Source organism: Ordospora pajunii, assembly GCF_021821965.1.
Source record: "Ordospora pajunii strain FI-F-10 chromosome Unknown Cg_09B, whole genome shotgun sequence".
NCBI lineage: Eukaryota > Fungi > Microsporidia > Ordosporidae > Ordospora > Ordospora pajunii.
The window spans coordinates 31219-46280 of NW_026848130.1; the positions used below are offsets into that span (position 1 = coordinate 31219).

Consider the following 15062-nt stretch of genomic DNA (forward strand, 5'->3'; position numbering starts at 1 on the left):
TCGTAATGCAAGGGGAAGAATTATGAATGAGCCAAAGCCCTATACTGACGCTGAGATGAGCCATTTGAAGAAGATATACATGCTGAAGCGTGATCGGGAGGAAGCAATGTTCAGCTCACCAAAGACACCGTCGAAGAAGATAGCATACAAGCACATGCTTGTGTCGCCTATTCCGTTGGCGCAGGTGTCTATACAGTCAGTGCCGCATGCGATCGATGGCAAAGAGTCGTCGACGATTGGAGAAGACTCGGTGTTCAGCGACGGATTTTTGCAAGCCGACATGGATACCGATGTTGAATGTAGAAAAGACGGAGCATGCAACTTTATATGCAAAACTGGCGAAGGTGCGTTTTATGAGGTGTTTGTGAATAAGAAGGGAGAAAGCAGAAATGATGGAGATGAGGATGAGCTTGTGATGGTTTCAAAGAATAGAAAGCTGTGCATTTATGACATCGATTACACTGTTGTGAAGAAGAGCAAGAAGAGAGTGTCTGGAGGGCTTGATAGAAAGAACAGGATGAAGGAGGTGGAGATGCTGCGAAAGATAAGGTCTGAGTATGTGGTGAAGTATCATGATGCATGGGAAAGTGGAGGGCATCTGTTTATAGAGCTTGAGTATTGCAGTATTGGGACGTTGAGAGATTACATCCACGAGGTGTATTTTCTGAAGAAGTCGAGGTTTTCTGGGGAGATAGTGAAGAAAATGATGTATGAGCTGGCAAATGGGTTGAATACGATTCATGAGTGTGGGATAGTGCATCTTGACCTGAAGCCTGAGAATGTGCTGGTGAAGAGTGTGCTGCCTGGAGATGCTTGCGAGGGCAGATGCATATGTGAGTTTCCAGTGGATCCGAGCGTATTTGTTTTCAAGATTTCTGACTTCAACATCAGCAGGTATGAGGGAGAGGACATTGATGATGACGGCGACAAGAGATACATGGCGCCGGAGGTGCTCCAGGATGTATGCACCAAGGCGAGTGATGTGTATAGTCTTGGGATGATTTACCTAGAGGTGCTTGCGGAGATTATCCTTCCGAGAAGTGGAGATAGCTGGATGAGGCTGCGAAGGAACGACTTCCGTGGAATCAAGATTGATAGGGTGTGCAAGATGATGCTTGATATGAACTACAAAAAGCGGCTGAGTGCTCTAGAGGTTGCAGACATGTTTTTATGAATGCATTGAAGCAAAGATGAATGTTAATAAACAGATTATGGTGTTTGTGATGAGTCGAAGGGATAGAAGTGTAGAGGAGGAATAGAAGCGATTGTGCGAATGCCCCTGAAGATGTTTACTCCGCAGAATCAGAAGAAGCTTGTGAATGTTTGTGTAATTGCTCTGAGGAAGTATGGACGAAGATATGAGCTTGCAGTGTATCCAAACAAGCTTTATGAGTACAGGAACGGAATAACGGCATGCACAAACGAGATTCTGCAGACTTCCACAGTATACAGGAATGTTTCGAAGGGAGAGATTGCAGGGCAGGATGATCTGAGCATGTTTGGCAAGCCTCATGATGAGATAGTGAAGGAGATACTGGACAACGGGCATGAGCAGAAGAATGAGGCAACAAGGATATATGAGCAAGAAAGAACAGAGCGAGAGATCCTTGAGATTGTGAGAAGAAAGGTTACAAAGGATGGAAAGCATGTGAGCATGAATGCATTGAGAGATGCAATGAGCAGGGTGCACAATGTGCATATTGGAGACAGTAAGAAGCAAGCACAGGAAGTGGTTGCAAAGTTGGAACGACTTGGATACGGCAGAGTGGGGATGAGGATTGCAGTTGATCTGAACAACAGCAACCTCAAGAGGTTTGTAGATGAGAATGGGGAAGTGTGTGATGCTCATGTAGTGCTGCGAAGCAATTATTTCCCGGCGTTCAAGAAAATATGTGATAGTGAGGATGTGAGATACATTGTTGTTAGGAATGAGGATCCAGATGATGAGGAAATCTGTTAGGACGCCATCAGGCAATTAGAAGCGGTGAAAGAATGACTTCAATATAGTAAAGCCCATATAAATTGAGGAAATGGAAGGAAGTGAACATAAAGAATGGCAGGTGAATCAGAAGAAGTTCCATGCGATTGCAAGGAATAATTTGATATCGTTCAAGCTTAATAGAAGTGTGATAACAAACTATATGGTGCAGCATATTGACTACATGGTGATGAATTTTTGCTACTTTAAAGACATTGCAACAATAAGTGAATATCTGTGCACGGACAATGGGCAATTCAACTTTGAGTTCCATAACAGGATAGGGATGTTTATGAAGATAATACGGTATAATGGATCTAATTCGATGGATGATGCACTGGCTAAATCTGATGCAAATGGCATTGCAGATAGATTATATGCACTGGAAATAGACGATCGGGGCGATGCTTGTAATGCATGTGCATTTCCAATGAGCAAAGATGAATGGATGCTTGAAAGCCGGCTACACATGTTTGGGGTGATTGGTCGCGACTCGAATGTGTGCAATTCTGATGAGGAGATGATCAGTCTGCATGAATCTCTTCGTAAGTTTGAAGCAAAAGAAAATGATGGAGAAGAGAATAGCGAGTATCTTGTATTCAACAGCATGGAGAGCGTTTTTAGGCATTTTTTCGAGGTTTTGAATTTCCACTTCAAGAATCATCCGCATTATATGGTGGATGCTCTTGATGTGTGCTTCCTGAAGTCTGTTCTGCATTTTCTTGACTTTGAGCCTGGGCTGGAGTTTTTTGGTACATTGCTGAAGCTGAAAGGCTTCAGTATGCAGAAGCTGATGAAGGTGTTGAAGGAAGCACGCCCAACCACAGTAATGATCGAGAGAAGATCCTATGATGCATTGAAGATGCTGCTTCTTACCGATTGGATGGATAATGACAGCGGATCGGTGTCCAGTGATGACGATGATTTCATGTGCGAAGAGATAAACATGATTGGGGAGAGACTTGTCAGTGCACTTCTAGAAGAGGACTCATACTTTGAATACAAGCAGATATATGACATACTTGAGATTCTGAACTGTTCAAGAAGATGCCCAAAGCTTAAGCCTGTGGAATTCACAAAAGTTGATGTAAAAACTGTTTTGTACATAAGATTGATGGTAGGACAGTTAGATACCGTGATGGATGAGATTTTCCGAACAGATGAATACCAAGCTTTTATTGATATGTTTTTTGCACATCCATGCTGCAGCCTTGTTCTAACGCCTCTTACTGTGTTTTTTACTACTGCGATCAAAGATGTAGCAAAGTTTTCCTTGCTCATCAAAGGAGGGTTTATAACTAAGTTCCATGATGCATGCATTGAGTATATATCAATTGACCAAGGACCACGGCCTGCAGTGCATGCATTGTTTTCGTACCTTGTATACATGCATCCAATTCTTTCATTCTACTTAAGCAAGTTTGATAAGAACCTGGCACAATCAGACAAATGGGTTCATCTTTCATCAATGATGGAATACTACCACAGGATTGAAAGGCTTAAATACACGAGCGATGATGCTATAGAGAGCTTCATTAATAACGAATGCATCAGCGAGAGCTTTGCCAGGTATATATGCCATTTGATTGTTGATGAAATGCCTATTCCTTCCATTCTACTCAAAAAGCAGGTGTGAGGCAGTGCAATATCTGATATGCAATTGTATAAAGTATCTGCAATCCATCATTATCATTGAATGCTGTTTGTATATTGTTCTGCATTTATTATCATGCATCTATGCTGCAATAATCAGCTAAGTGCCGAAACATTCTACTGTTCAGCATTTCTATGACAACACCAACCGCTCCTCCATCGATCTGCTTCAGCAAATACTCAAAAGTATCTTTGAAGTAGTTCAGGTAAACACACTTTATCAGAAACGCATACCTAGACGACTCTCTGGCATTGCTGTTCAGCGAATATGCATTCTGTATCTTATTCAACACAAAAAAGTTTTGTCTTTCTTTCAAATACTCACCAATGTCTGCACAACTATCTGTGGTATAAATGCTTTTGATTTCCATGACTCCCTTATAGCAATTACTAATCAATGAATCAAGAGCACTGTTCAGTTCAAAATACCTTTCTTGATGCTTGTTGCCACTTACTTGCCCAGAGACATTGTGTGGCGTTGCATGCACATCCAAGGCGCCAGGCTTTCTTTTTTTATGGTGCATTGTTTCTTCATGCCTCATTCGTAGCTTTCGTATCAAACATTTCTTGCTGCAGGTATGCATGCGTATTATGTCCAATGATCTGAATCTTGTTTCAAACAGCGCATACTCTTCTTTGCTCAACGTTTGCTTTGCTATGTATAATACCTTTGCATCTACATACTCGCATCCCTGTCTTATCACCTTACTAAACAATACATTTATATTCTCATGCATGCTTATCTGTCTGATCATCACATCCTCATCTATGTATCCTACATAGTCCAACATCCACATAGACTTGGTGCAAATCGAAAGAAATGCATCAAGATAGCATTTTGCCTCCTCATGCCCTGAAACCTGGTTCATTAAATCAACTGCACATTCAAATCGGCCTGCACACATATATCCAATCGAAAGCAGCAGCTGATCGTCTATGTCCATGTATAGCACATTCAGCATATCATACTCTTGGAACACAAAAGAATACGCCAAGATCCAAATAAGCGTAGATCTCCTGTGGTCTCCTTCTTTCCAGCATTGTTTTGCAACATCAAAGGATTGCCTGAATCTATTATTCTTCATGAGTCCTTTGTACAGAAACCTCTTTGCTACAGTACTTTCAGGATATCTCTGTATAAGATCATCCAAAAATGCAACAGACTCCTCATACTTGCCCTGATGATACAGTATGCATCCTTTGTATGGGCACACATTCACCCAATACCATCGGCCTTTTGGCTCTCCATCAATCATCTCCAGTGCTTTGCTGTACTCTGATTTCTTTATCAGTCTCTCAACTTCTTCCACAATCACAAAATCATTGTTAGCCATCACCAGGATCACCAACCCAAAACAAAAAACATCAAGAATTTACTTTCTGCACACTCAGTCCCTACTGAGCGAGTCAAACACCTCCTTAACCTCCTCCTCTCCATATATTTTAAATACATTCTGGGCTTTCATATACACCCCAATGTCAACATCCTCGGCTTTGACTTCCTTCCCTACATACTCCCTTATCGAGCAGACACAGCTCACCACATTGTCATCCAAGCCTTCCAGCCTTCGGCTTACAAACTTCTTTGCCTCTGCATATCCAAAGCCTGATGCACACACATCCTTGGTCTGGTATGATCCGCTCGGATCGACCTGGTAGACCTTCGGAACACCCTTCACCGGCCCTACAAATATCATCAGCGTTCCAAATGGCCTGTATCCTCCCTTTTGCGTATACTCCTGCACAACAGATGAAAAATGTGCAACAAACACATCCACATCAGGATACCGCCCATAAACATCATAGTAGTCCTCTGCAATCTCACACCCAATCCCAACCTGTATTCTACAATCAGGCTGGAGCCCAGAATATGTACATCCTATCGTATCACATATCCTAAACACCTTCCGAACCTCCTTCTTCACTACAAGCGGCGTTACATCCCTGAACGACACAATCACACATCCATCATCTGCGCATGCACCAATCGACAGGCTGCCGTTTATTGCTGCTCGTAGTGCATTGTCGCACTGCCCAAGATTCCCCTCACTCGAAAACAGCGTCATAGGCTTCTCATTGCCAAAATTCATGGGCTTGCCTTTCCATTCCTTTTCATACACAACAAATACATCACAAATCACCATAATTTTAATTGGCAGTCTTCTCAAGGTTCTTCTTGAACTTCTCAATGCTTCCCTTCTCCCTCAGCACAAAAAACATGTCTCCCTTCGCAATAATCCTGTTCTGCTCCCTCAGAGCATTGAACTCGTCGCTGATTATGTTCGTAAACCCAAACTTAGAGCTTACACGGATGCTTTGCTTCCCAGGAAACTTGTTCTTTGCCCTTCTCAATGCCTCTGCTGCAATACTCTGGTTTCCCTCCTTCGTCCTGATGCTTATAAGTGGCTGTCCTCCAAACACTCTTGCTGCTCTGCCATATGGCTTTCCAAACGACCCTCGCATTCCCGTCTGCAGTCTATCTGCCCCTGCACAGCTCAACATCTTGTTGATCCTCAGCACATGCAGCGGATACACCCTCACACGCATATGGAAGTTGTCTTTCCCTGCATGCTTTACCATGTACTTGTTTGCACAGATACGTGCTGCCTCCAGCGCCTCCGCAGATATGTTTTCATTCTCGTTCGACACACACTCAATCATCAGTGGAAACTCAAACACTCCTGCCTTCCTCCTCCCAAGATCAAAAATCTGTATCTTCGAGTCAGGAACTCCTCTGTTGAATCTGGACTTCGGGTACGCCTTCTTAGACAAGTACCTGTAGCATCTTCCTGGCCTTCTTCCCATTTCAAGGGATAAATTTTTACACTTAAAATACACATCCCTCACTTCATCAACATTTGCAATCCATTAGCAGTTCCGTTCAGGCCATAGGTATCTGCATTATGCCTGTATGCACTTATATGTTTCATAGCACATGCTCACTATGTTCATGTCCCTTATCTATTCTCGAAGTCTTCTAGCCTAGCTACTAACAATCATTCAAATGCATAGCTTATCTGCTCATTCTCAATCATTAGCACACATCTACACAAACATGCTCTGCTTTTGCATCTGCTCCCTCACAATCTTCGAGATCTTATGCTTTACAACATCACAAAACACCTTCAACGCTATCTTCGATGCAGAGCAATATCCTACCGACATAATAATCTTGCAAACCATGTTTAAAACCTCACAATCTGCAACAATTCCACCAATGACTTTCCCTTCACTAACAGTTTGTATCTCTAGAATCTCCTCATCAATAGGCACTGCCTTCACATCAATCTCAAACGAAGACACCACATCCGCCATCTTCAATGCACACTCCCGATAATACTTTGCCTGGTTGTACTCAAGACAGTTGCTCCATATCAAGTCCAGGTCGTCCTTAAACTCTTCAAAGGTGTTGTATTTTCCAATCTTCTTCTGCACAATGCTCAAGTCCATTGGCCTCTTTATCACTTCGTAATAATCAGGCGCTTCTCTCTTTGTAACCCTGCTCAGAAATATTTTTGATTCCTCGCAGCTCTTCAGAGCATTCAGAATCCTTCTTGCCTTCATCGGCAAAATCACAGTCTGGTTAACAAATGCCCGCTTCTCCACACTGTCAAGTATAAGCCCAATCAGAAACAAATTCGGCAATGCTCCATCTGTCATATGCAGGGGCATGCATAAACACACCGTTCTCCAAACCCATAATGCTGTTCTATAGAGTCGTAGACGGTCAAAGAGTATACACTCTTAACGAAGAAGGTTCATGCAATGCTCATCCTGCAAAGTTCTCTGTAGAAGACAGATTCTCTAGGCAAAGGATATCGACAAAGGTAAAATTCCAAATCCCCCCATTCAACAGCCTCAAGCTCGGCATCTCATCAGATAGCATTCAACAATAAAACTACCACTTCTCGTCAAACCATTTTATTGACATTAACATACTTTCGGAAATTCATTTGCCTTCTTCAGAAGCATTGTCCTTGGACGGAGGCGCCGCATATCCTCCCTTCTTTCCGTTGCTAGGTGATTCGCCTGATGCTCCCTCTCCCTCATCAGACCACCATTCATGATTGTTCCCATAGTAGATTATCGAAGCAAACAGAATTAACGTCACAATAACTGCTCCTATGGACATAAAGACCTTCTTCTGGGTTTCATCAGTTGAACCTGCTGTAGATGCATCATCGGCCATTTTACTGTGTGTGCATTCAGGCTATTTATACTTATTCTGTTACATCACTATCCAATCGCATCATCATACAACTGCCTCACATCATGATTAGGTCTCATACAGTCTCATTTCCATCGTCATCATCATCCTGAAACAACTGCTTCAGGCTCATCTTCCTCCTCAGCCATGCTAGTAAACCTCAGGTAATCTATCTTTCCTTTCAGGTATATCAGCTTCGAAAAGTCACACATCCTACTCTTCAGCTTCTTTATGAACATCTCCACATCCTTGATGCTTGAAACCATCTCTCTGATCATCTCAAGCGCCTCGCTGCGCAGCGGCTGATCAACAAACTCAAGCAGCAGCACTCCAAGAGCCTCCTTGCTACTTCCAGACAGCCTCTCCATCATCTCCTTCCTGTTCTTATTTGCTAAAAACTCACTTATATACGACAAATCTCCTCTATCTATTGCTTGCCTCAGCATCCCGCTTGCTCCTTCGCTTTCAACGCTTTTGCCCATCACAGACACTTCCTCGTTCCTCTTGTAGTGCGGATTCATCCTAACTCCCTTATCATCCATCTTCATAGACAGCGTCCTTCTCTTCACACTTCCTTCTTTTCTATCCGCATCCAAGCCCGTCTTAAACTCATCTGACATTCCACGGTTACATTTTATTCAAAATATCATTTCATCATCCGCTGGCTCTCTCACAAAAGCATCATATTATCTTCCAGCAAACCGGCCTATACAAACAGTGCATCAATACTCTGCATCTAAGCATTCACAAACATCCATATTTCAGTATGCCTCCATGCTCAACCCTCTACTCTCTTACTACTTTGAGGCAGACATTTCTCTCCACAAACTTCTCTATGTCATGCTTTTCAACCCTTATCACATCAAGCTCAAGCAAGTCACAATAGCTTGAGCCACCCAGAGATGGCCTGGTTCGTCCAAAGTCTCCATTCACAAACTCCTTGATGTATGCTCCTGCACTTGCCTCAAGAACTATCTGATAATACATCAACCCTTTCGCCTCCATGCTTTTCCATGTCAAAATATCTATTTTCTTTTCACGGGTCATGTTTGCCCTGCGATGCATCACTCTCAGTGGTGTCATTTGCTCAACATCATAGTGCTTCTGTATATCTATTGGGTGCTTACTGCAAACAAACAACGAATATGTCTTCTTCGACGACACCTCTCCGCTGAATATTGCATCTTTGCATTCCTTCCTTACAACCTTAAGGTTGATAATGTCCACCTCCTTATACAGAGCCAGCTCTAGATCTCGAAACATCAAGCTTTTCTTGGGATTCATCACTACAAGCAGAAACGGCCTGCCTTCAATCATCTGCACATCCATGTCCTCTCTGCCTGCTGGCACAAACTTGACGTTATCAGCACAAAAAAACTCCTGAAGCTGCCTGCAGAAGTCAGATACACTCCTGTTGCACTTAAGTGCTTTTCCAATATGCAAAGGCGTTTGCGTCATGCTTCTGCTCATCTTTATGTACTCTCCATACATATATACTGGCTCGTTCTCTACATCAATACTCACTTCCACAAACATATTGTTGTATTCAAAAATCATAATGCCTTTCTCTGTATGATCAAGTGGGCTTCGATTGCACAAACCATTGCTGCGCTCGCTTACTCCAACTTTTATCCTGACTTCCGTATGTGTAGCATTCCTGTCGCCAGATAGCAGCTTAGCCCTCAATATCTGTTTGTTCACTCCAATGCCGTTCTTATCTGCAATTGAATACACTTTGTTGCCATGCATCTCATAACTTATCTGCTCAAGTAACTTCTCCACGATTTGCGCAATTTCCTCTTCCATCAGCTCCCAAGCACATGCCACTATTTATTTTGTTGCATGGCCAGACTCATGGAAAAACAATTTGAAAACGCAAAGAAATACGGATTCATCATATCGGAAATAAATGGCAAGAAGGAGGACATCTTGAAAGAGGAAGACTATAATGCACTCAAAAGATGTGAAAGCCTCGAGGAAGTGGCAATCAAATTGACAAGAAAGTATCCTAGGCTGTCTGAGGGCGGCATATACACGAAGCCTGAGATCAAAAAACGGCTGCTCGAGACACTCAAGACAGACTTCGACTACTATTACGGAGCAGACGATCATGGCATCAGAATGATACTTGACTACTACATGGATTTTCACAAGATCCAGAACTTCTTCTATTTACTACAATGCAAGCAGCAGGACCCAAACCTTGACAAGAGCTTCGAAAAGATTGAAATGGGAGACTTTGGTGCATTACGAACAATCAAGTTTTCGAGCGACATGGACGATGTGCAGAAGTATTGCATGGAAAACAGCTTTCTGAAGAAGTATGGGGGCAGGGTAAAGTTCAAGAAAGAGTTTGTAGACAACGACTTCCAGGTACTGCAGACACTGTTCTTCAAGATACACATTGAGGAGACATACAGAAGCCTTACTGCAGATATGGAGCATATGAAAAGCATCCTTAAGCTGGAAGGTGATAGGCAGATAATAGAAATCACAGTCAACACGCTTGGCTCAAAAGATATAATTGGGAAAAAGCGTATGGATCTTTTTCCGGCCATTCACTCGATGGATCTGTGGATGAGGGAGCAGCTGTCGACAGCCGAGTGCATCGATGACATAAAAAACATCCTTGCAGAACGATACAACTTCGACACGGACATTTCGAACGTGTTGATAAGAGCGGAGCTTCTTAGGTACCATGAGTCTTTCAGCATGTATGGTGATCTGAGCTGTCTTTATGCATACTTCCGCATCAAGGAGCAGGAAATAAAAAACATCCTTTGGATTGCAGAATGCATCATTCAGAATAGAAGAAGTGCCATGGACCATCTTTTTGTCGTTCAGTAGTGTCTGATGCATATGCAAGAATTGCTTGAGAATAGCCCCGAGGATGAACCATTTGAAGTTTTTGACTGTGATAAGCAACCAGGAGCTGAAGCATGCGGATGTGGATAAGCAGACAAAGGAACTGCTTAGAAAGATGGCGAAGGAGATTAGGTCGTGCGCATCAATCCGGAAGGACGGAGATCTTGTGCATATCCTACCGGAGCCTCAGCTGATGTTTCCAAGGGAGTATCTGAAGTCGCATGTTGAGACGAAGTGGCAGAAGTTTGCAAGGAGCAAAGGAATAAAGAAGAAGAGCAGGAGTGGGCTTGTCTATGACGAGGAGATTGGAGAGTACATACCGCGATATGGGCCGTATAGCAAGAAGAACCGCATTTTGAAGTCTGGGCTGATGGACAGTGAAAAGACAGTGTCATCGCTCAGAAAGCAGAGGAAACGAAATATCGAGAAGAATCACGCAAACAGAATCGCAAATGCAAGCAGAATCACAGGAGCACCTAGTCAAAGCCAAAAAAAATGAGCACATGCACAGCCTAGCGTGGTAGCAATTTCACACAGGCAAGCTAAATAAAGCGTTATTATCAAGTATGTTTTGAGTGTTTTTAATCAGTTTATTTCGATACATCAAGCCTGTGGTGATGCTCTGCTATCGATGAAAATGTATTTCTTGGTACATCAGCATAAATATCATCAGCCAACGGCTTGTATGCTGCTCATCATCCATCGTTCACCACTGAAATCCTGTGTGCAAGATACGGAACCAGAGTTTGCAAAAGTCCAGCACGGAACAAATCTTTCAGCCTACGCACCCTGAAGTCTTTCAGGACTCTGCCTCGTCGCCTCAAAAGCTCCTGTGTTGTTTTGTCGGTAACGATCAGCAGTGTAAACCAAAACACAAACCATCCAGAAATAACAAACAAGTACTTGTGAACAAATGCCATGAGAGCATGCGGCGAGCTTTCAAATAGCATAGCAAATGAGTAAAGATTTGCAAAAACAATCGTGAGATACAGGTCATTGGTGTTGTTTGATGCAACACATCTGCCTATTATTGGGCAGTGATGATCTCGTTTGTGGTAGCACTTATTGCATATCTCGCAATGCACTGTCCTTGTTCCAACTATCCTGTTGCACTTCTTACATATTCCTTTTACATTTGCAGTCCCAAAGTCTAGAAGCTGTCCAGGCGATTTTACTAGGCAGGTAATGTAGTAATAGAAAGATGTTGTCAGGAAGTACAGCCTTACAGATATCCCCGATGCCACTACTGCATCATAGCAGCCAAGAATGTATAGCATAGTTACCAAGGTAATCACAACAGATTCTGCTATTCTTATTATCTGGTTTACTGGTTTCCATATCTCCATGCTGTGCAGATGCTCCGATCTTATTAATCTTCGGCATTTCCCCTTTTGCTTCCAATGCCAATCAGTTGCAGGCCTTTTACTGTACACATCATTGCTAATAGCAAGATCCAATCATCATTAGCAGAGCATGTGCATGCCCTCAAGTACACAGCAATTCAAGGCTTGTTAGATTACACGCTACACTTTATTCCTATACAGATATCCCAGATGATACCTTGATATCCTGAATAGAATCCCAAATTCTGTCAACATCATTATCGCAATCACTTTCAGAGCTATCTGAATCTGTGTTTTTATATGCATACCTCTTTATCTTCCTGATGTTGTTGTAACTTTCTACTGTATTGCAGATGTCGCCATTGAATGGCTGGAAAAGTATTTTCTGAATAGAACAGATGCTGTTGTTTGCATGCCTCAAGCTCAGATTGCTTGTACTTGGCGCACTAATTCCTCTGTTATGACGATTGCACTTCTTTGGATAAGCATATCCACTATCATCAAACATGCTATTGTAGTGTGCTACTTTCTTACTGTGCATCTTTCTTGAGCTTTTATAATACTTGTCATTGCTACTAGAGTCGTCATTTGTGATTTTCCTATGTTTGCTATCACTTGCAGAAGGTTTGAAGCTGTCATACCGTTTCGACTTCTTTTTGTCTCTGTCATCGAATGATCCCATTCCAAGCAGCAAAAGCGGGTTGTTATCGCAACCCGTTCTGTCGTTGCCGTATCCACTATCGCTACTGAACTCACTATCAGAAAATGCCGATCTGGAGTCTGAACCTTTGAAAAACGGCCTTCTGTTACTCTCGTCTAAAGGCGATTCGCTTGGGCGAGTATTGTGGCCATTCGAGGTATAGTAGTCAGGATCTGATGGCCCGTTCCTCAGAATGCTACGAAGCCGAGACGTACTAAAGTGACGCTGAGGATACCAAGTGAATAGTTGGAACTTGTCATCGCCATCATTCCGGCAGCTTTCGCCTTTCAGCTTATAGTCTTCGGCCATAAACAGGCAGCTATGGTCTCCAAACATAATCTTGATCTGGTTCCCGGGTTGTAAAACAAACCTTGCAAGTTGATTCCATTTCATGTGCTTGGGATAGAAGTACAAGTGGCCGTTATGATAGTCAAGATCGGCCACTTTGTTTGTAAGCCCGTACTTTGCAGTGTCTTTGTCGTTTGCGTATATAATTAATCCTCCGCGCCCCTTATCTGTTTCCTTACTGATTTTGATTGCAGATGGCCTTTCACTTTTATGTGCTCCCATTATAAATACAGTGCCATGCGTGTCTTGCTTGACGGTGATGAACCGGTTCCTGCCTACTGAGTAGAGATAGCCTAGCTCATCGATCTGGGCATATGCGAGCATGAAGTACAGAAACAACATCATGCAATCCGCAAAAACATGTATTATATTGTTTTCTATTCTGATACTTAAGTCTCAAAGGCCACTATTTTATTTGCTGGTTTATGTTTAAGGCGCATGATCTGCCACAGGCATTTCGATTGCTATGCTGCAGCGCTATGGCTCATCTTGAAACCCGTGCTTGATATCGTTTGATGCATGGTCAACATACTATGAATCTGCCAAAAAGACTGCTTAACTTCAAAATCACAGGTCAAATAGGTACAGGAAGCTATGGCGATGTTTTTTCTGCCGTAGATAGCATCACAGGCACAAATGTTGCAATCAAGATGGTTAGAAATACAGCCACAGGGATGCGTTCAGACATCGAGCCATATGTGCAGTCATTGCTCAGCCATAAAAACATATGCAGACTCTACGGGTGCTTCGGTATAAAGAATGCATCCGTACTCGTAATCGAGCTTGCTGACGGTCTTGACCTTTACAAGTTTCTTAGAATACATGGAAGGCTTGATGAGAGACATGCAAAGCATCTTTTCATTCAAATGGTGCATGCTGTTGACTATCTGCACAGCCATTCAATTATCCATAGAGACCTGAAATTGGAGAATGTGATTGTTGCCAACGGGACAATCAAGATATGCGACTTTGGTCTTTCATCGTTCTACAGCACAGAGTCGCTGCTGAGTGACTTCTGCGGAACCCCACAATGTGCAGCACCAGAAATCATAAACGGCGTGCCATATATTGGCCCAGAGGTGGACATATGGTGTCTAGGCATGATTCTCTATGCAATGGTGCATGGAAAATTGCCGTTCGAAGAGTATGGCAGTAGGGCCATCAATACACATATCCTGAGCTCAAGGCTGAAGATCGATGAGTCATTGTCGTATGAGCTTAAAGACCTGATAAAGCGAGCCATACAGCCAAGCAGGTCATTACGTATAGCCATGGATCAAATGATGGATCATCCATGGCTGGGCATTAAGAAGAAAAAGTATAAGAGAGGCATCATGTTTATTGATAAAAGCATCATTGAGAAAATGATTGCGATAGGATTTGATAGAGATCATGTATACAGGGCACTAGGCAACAGAGAGTCTATAGAAACCTCAATATATTGCTTGCTAAAACAAAATCCATTCACATTTGACAGAAAAGCAATGCAAAGCGATGTACAGTTCCTAGGCATCATCAGAATCGACACATCACAAGGCCCAAAATCCCTACAGGAGCAGGAGATGCATCATGCAAGCATTGAAAAAAACAAGATTCTGTATAGCATGGTCTCATCAAGGAGAGGGTGCATTCCATTTATATGGAGCACAAAGATACATGCTGTCGAAAGAGATCTGATCATTGGCATTGAACAATCCAAAGCATTAATTGAGCAGGTCTTGCAGAAATACAAGGCAATTGCTCTCAAAGGGCAGTCAAAATACACAATCAGCCATGATGCAGGGCTTAAAATATCCATCGAGATTGCACAAGGTATGCTATTTACCAAATGCATTTTTCAGCTCATTAAGGGCCCAAAGACCGAGTTCGTAAGCTTCATCATTGATTTTATTAGAGTTGCTGATGATACGTCTTGCTATACCAGATAGTAAATAGCATGCATAATAAATAGCTTCAAGCATCCATATG

The 15062-nt window shown here is 42.6% G+C and overlaps 16 protein-coding genes across 16 annotated transcripts; 7 read left to right on the plus strand and 9 right to left on the minus strand.

Moving 5' to 3' along the window:
- Positions 1–55: 55 nt before the first annotated feature.
- HK407_09g14850 (protein kinase) lies at positions 56–1174 on the plus strand (the record flags this gene model as incomplete). The annotated part of the gene is made up of 1 exon (XM_060421442.1): positions 56–1174. The coding sequence occupies one exon, from the start codon at positions 56–58 to the stop codon at positions 1172–1174; it is 1119 nt and encodes a 372-aa protein (XP_060276347.1).
- Positions 1175–1285: 111 nt separating this feature from the next.
- Positions 1286–1960, plus strand: HK407_09g14860 (Shwachman-Bodian-Diamond syndrome-like protein; the record flags this gene model as incomplete). Its single annotated transcript, XM_060421443.1, has 1 exon — positions 1286–1960. The coding sequence occupies one exon, from the start codon at positions 1286–1288 to the stop codon at positions 1958–1960; it is 675 nt and encodes a 224-aa protein (XP_060276348.1).
- A 70-nt stretch (positions 1961–2030) lies between these two features.
- HK407_09g14870 (uncharacterized protein) lies at positions 2031–3614 on the plus strand (the record flags this gene model as incomplete). Its single annotated transcript, XM_060421444.1, has 1 exon — positions 2031–3614. One exon carries the CDS (start codon positions 2031–2033, stop codon positions 3612–3614), a length of 1584 nt encoding a protein of 527 aa, XP_060276349.1.
- A 91-nt stretch (positions 3615–3705) lies between these two features.
- Positions 3706–4965, minus strand: HK407_09g14880 (uncharacterized protein; the record flags this gene model as incomplete). The annotated part of the gene is made up of 1 exon (XM_060421445.1): positions 3706–4965. The coding sequence occupies one exon, from the start codon at positions 4963–4965 to the stop codon at positions 3706–3708; it is 1260 nt and encodes a 419-aa protein (XP_060276350.1).
- A 54-nt stretch (positions 4966–5019) lies between these two features.
- On the minus strand, positions 5020–5775 carry HK407_09g14890 (proteasome; the record flags this gene model as incomplete). The annotated part of the gene is made up of 1 exon (XM_060421446.1): positions 5020–5775. The coding sequence occupies one exon, from the start codon at positions 5773–5775 to the stop codon at positions 5020–5022; it is 756 nt and encodes a 251-aa protein (XP_060276351.1).
- Positions 5776–5779: 4 nt separating this feature from the next.
- On the minus strand, positions 5780–6436 carry HK407_09g14900 (ribosomal protein L16p/L10e; the record flags this gene model as incomplete). The annotated part of the gene is made up of 1 exon (XM_060421447.1): positions 5780–6436. One exon carries the CDS (start codon positions 6434–6436, stop codon positions 5780–5782), a length of 657 nt encoding a protein of 218 aa, XP_060276352.1.
- Positions 6437–6676: 240 nt separating this feature from the next.
- Positions 6677–7291, minus strand: HK407_09g14910 (bromodomain-containing protein; the record flags this gene model as incomplete). The annotated part of the gene is made up of 1 exon (XM_060421448.1): positions 6677–7291. The coding sequence occupies one exon, from the start codon at positions 7289–7291 to the stop codon at positions 6677–6679; it is 615 nt and encodes a 204-aa protein (XP_060276353.1).
- A 41-nt stretch (positions 7292–7332) lies between these two features.
- HK407_09g14920 (uncharacterized protein) lies at positions 7333–7527 on the plus strand (the record flags this gene model as incomplete). Its single annotated transcript, XM_060421449.1, has 1 exon — positions 7333–7527. One exon carries the CDS (start codon positions 7333–7335, stop codon positions 7525–7527), a length of 195 nt encoding a protein of 64 aa, XP_060276354.1.
- Positions 7528–7580: 53 nt separating this feature from the next.
- On the minus strand, positions 7581–7820 carry HK407_09g14930 (uncharacterized protein; the record flags this gene model as incomplete). Its single annotated transcript, XM_060421450.1, has 1 exon — positions 7581–7820. One exon carries the CDS (start codon positions 7818–7820, stop codon positions 7581–7583), a length of 240 nt encoding a protein of 79 aa, XP_060276355.1.
- A 122-nt stretch (positions 7821–7942) lies between these two features.
- On the minus strand, positions 7943–8458 carry HK407_09g14940 (uncharacterized protein; the record flags this gene model as incomplete). Its single annotated transcript, XM_060421451.1, has 1 exon — positions 7943–8458. The coding sequence occupies one exon, from the start codon at positions 8456–8458 to the stop codon at positions 7943–7945; it is 516 nt and encodes a 171-aa protein (XP_060276356.1).
- A 166-nt stretch (positions 8459–8624) lies between these two features.
- HK407_09g14950 (uncharacterized protein) lies at positions 8625–9644 on the minus strand (the record flags this gene model as incomplete). Its single annotated transcript, XM_060421452.1, has 1 exon — positions 8625–9644. The coding sequence occupies one exon, from the start codon at positions 9642–9644 to the stop codon at positions 8625–8627; it is 1020 nt and encodes a 339-aa protein (XP_060276357.1).
- Positions 9645–9692: 48 nt separating this feature from the next.
- HK407_09g14960 (ATP synthase) lies at positions 9693–10685 on the plus strand (the record flags this gene model as incomplete). The annotated part of the gene is made up of 1 exon (XM_060421453.1): positions 9693–10685. One exon carries the CDS (start codon positions 9693–9695, stop codon positions 10683–10685), a length of 993 nt encoding a protein of 330 aa, XP_060276358.1.
- Positions 10686–10728: 43 nt separating this feature from the next.
- HK407_09g14970 (ribosome biogenesis regulatory protein RRS1) lies at positions 10729–11202 on the plus strand (the record flags this gene model as incomplete). Its single annotated transcript, XM_060421454.1, has 1 exon — positions 10729–11202. The coding sequence occupies one exon, from the start codon at positions 10729–10731 to the stop codon at positions 11200–11202; it is 474 nt and encodes a 157-aa protein (XP_060276359.1).
- Positions 11203–11398: 196 nt separating this feature from the next.
- On the minus strand, positions 11399–12049 carry HK407_09g14980 (putative DHHC palmitoyltransferase; the record flags this gene model as incomplete). Its single annotated transcript, XM_060421455.1, has 1 exon — positions 11399–12049. One exon carries the CDS (start codon positions 12047–12049, stop codon positions 11399–11401), a length of 651 nt encoding a protein of 216 aa, XP_060276360.1.
- Positions 12050–12239: 190 nt separating this feature from the next.
- HK407_09g14990 (uncharacterized protein) lies at positions 12240–13439 on the minus strand (the record flags this gene model as incomplete). Its single annotated transcript, XM_060421456.1, has 1 exon — positions 12240–13439. The coding sequence occupies one exon, from the start codon at positions 13437–13439 to the stop codon at positions 12240–12242; it is 1200 nt and encodes a 399-aa protein (XP_060276361.1).
- Positions 13440–13627: 188 nt separating this feature from the next.
- Positions 13628–15022, plus strand: HK407_09g15000 (protein kinase; the record flags this gene model as incomplete). The annotated part of the gene is made up of 1 exon (XM_060421457.1): positions 13628–15022. The coding sequence occupies one exon, from the start codon at positions 13628–13630 to the stop codon at positions 15020–15022; it is 1395 nt and encodes a 464-aa protein (XP_060276362.1).
- Positions 15023–15062: the final 40 nt, after the last annotated feature.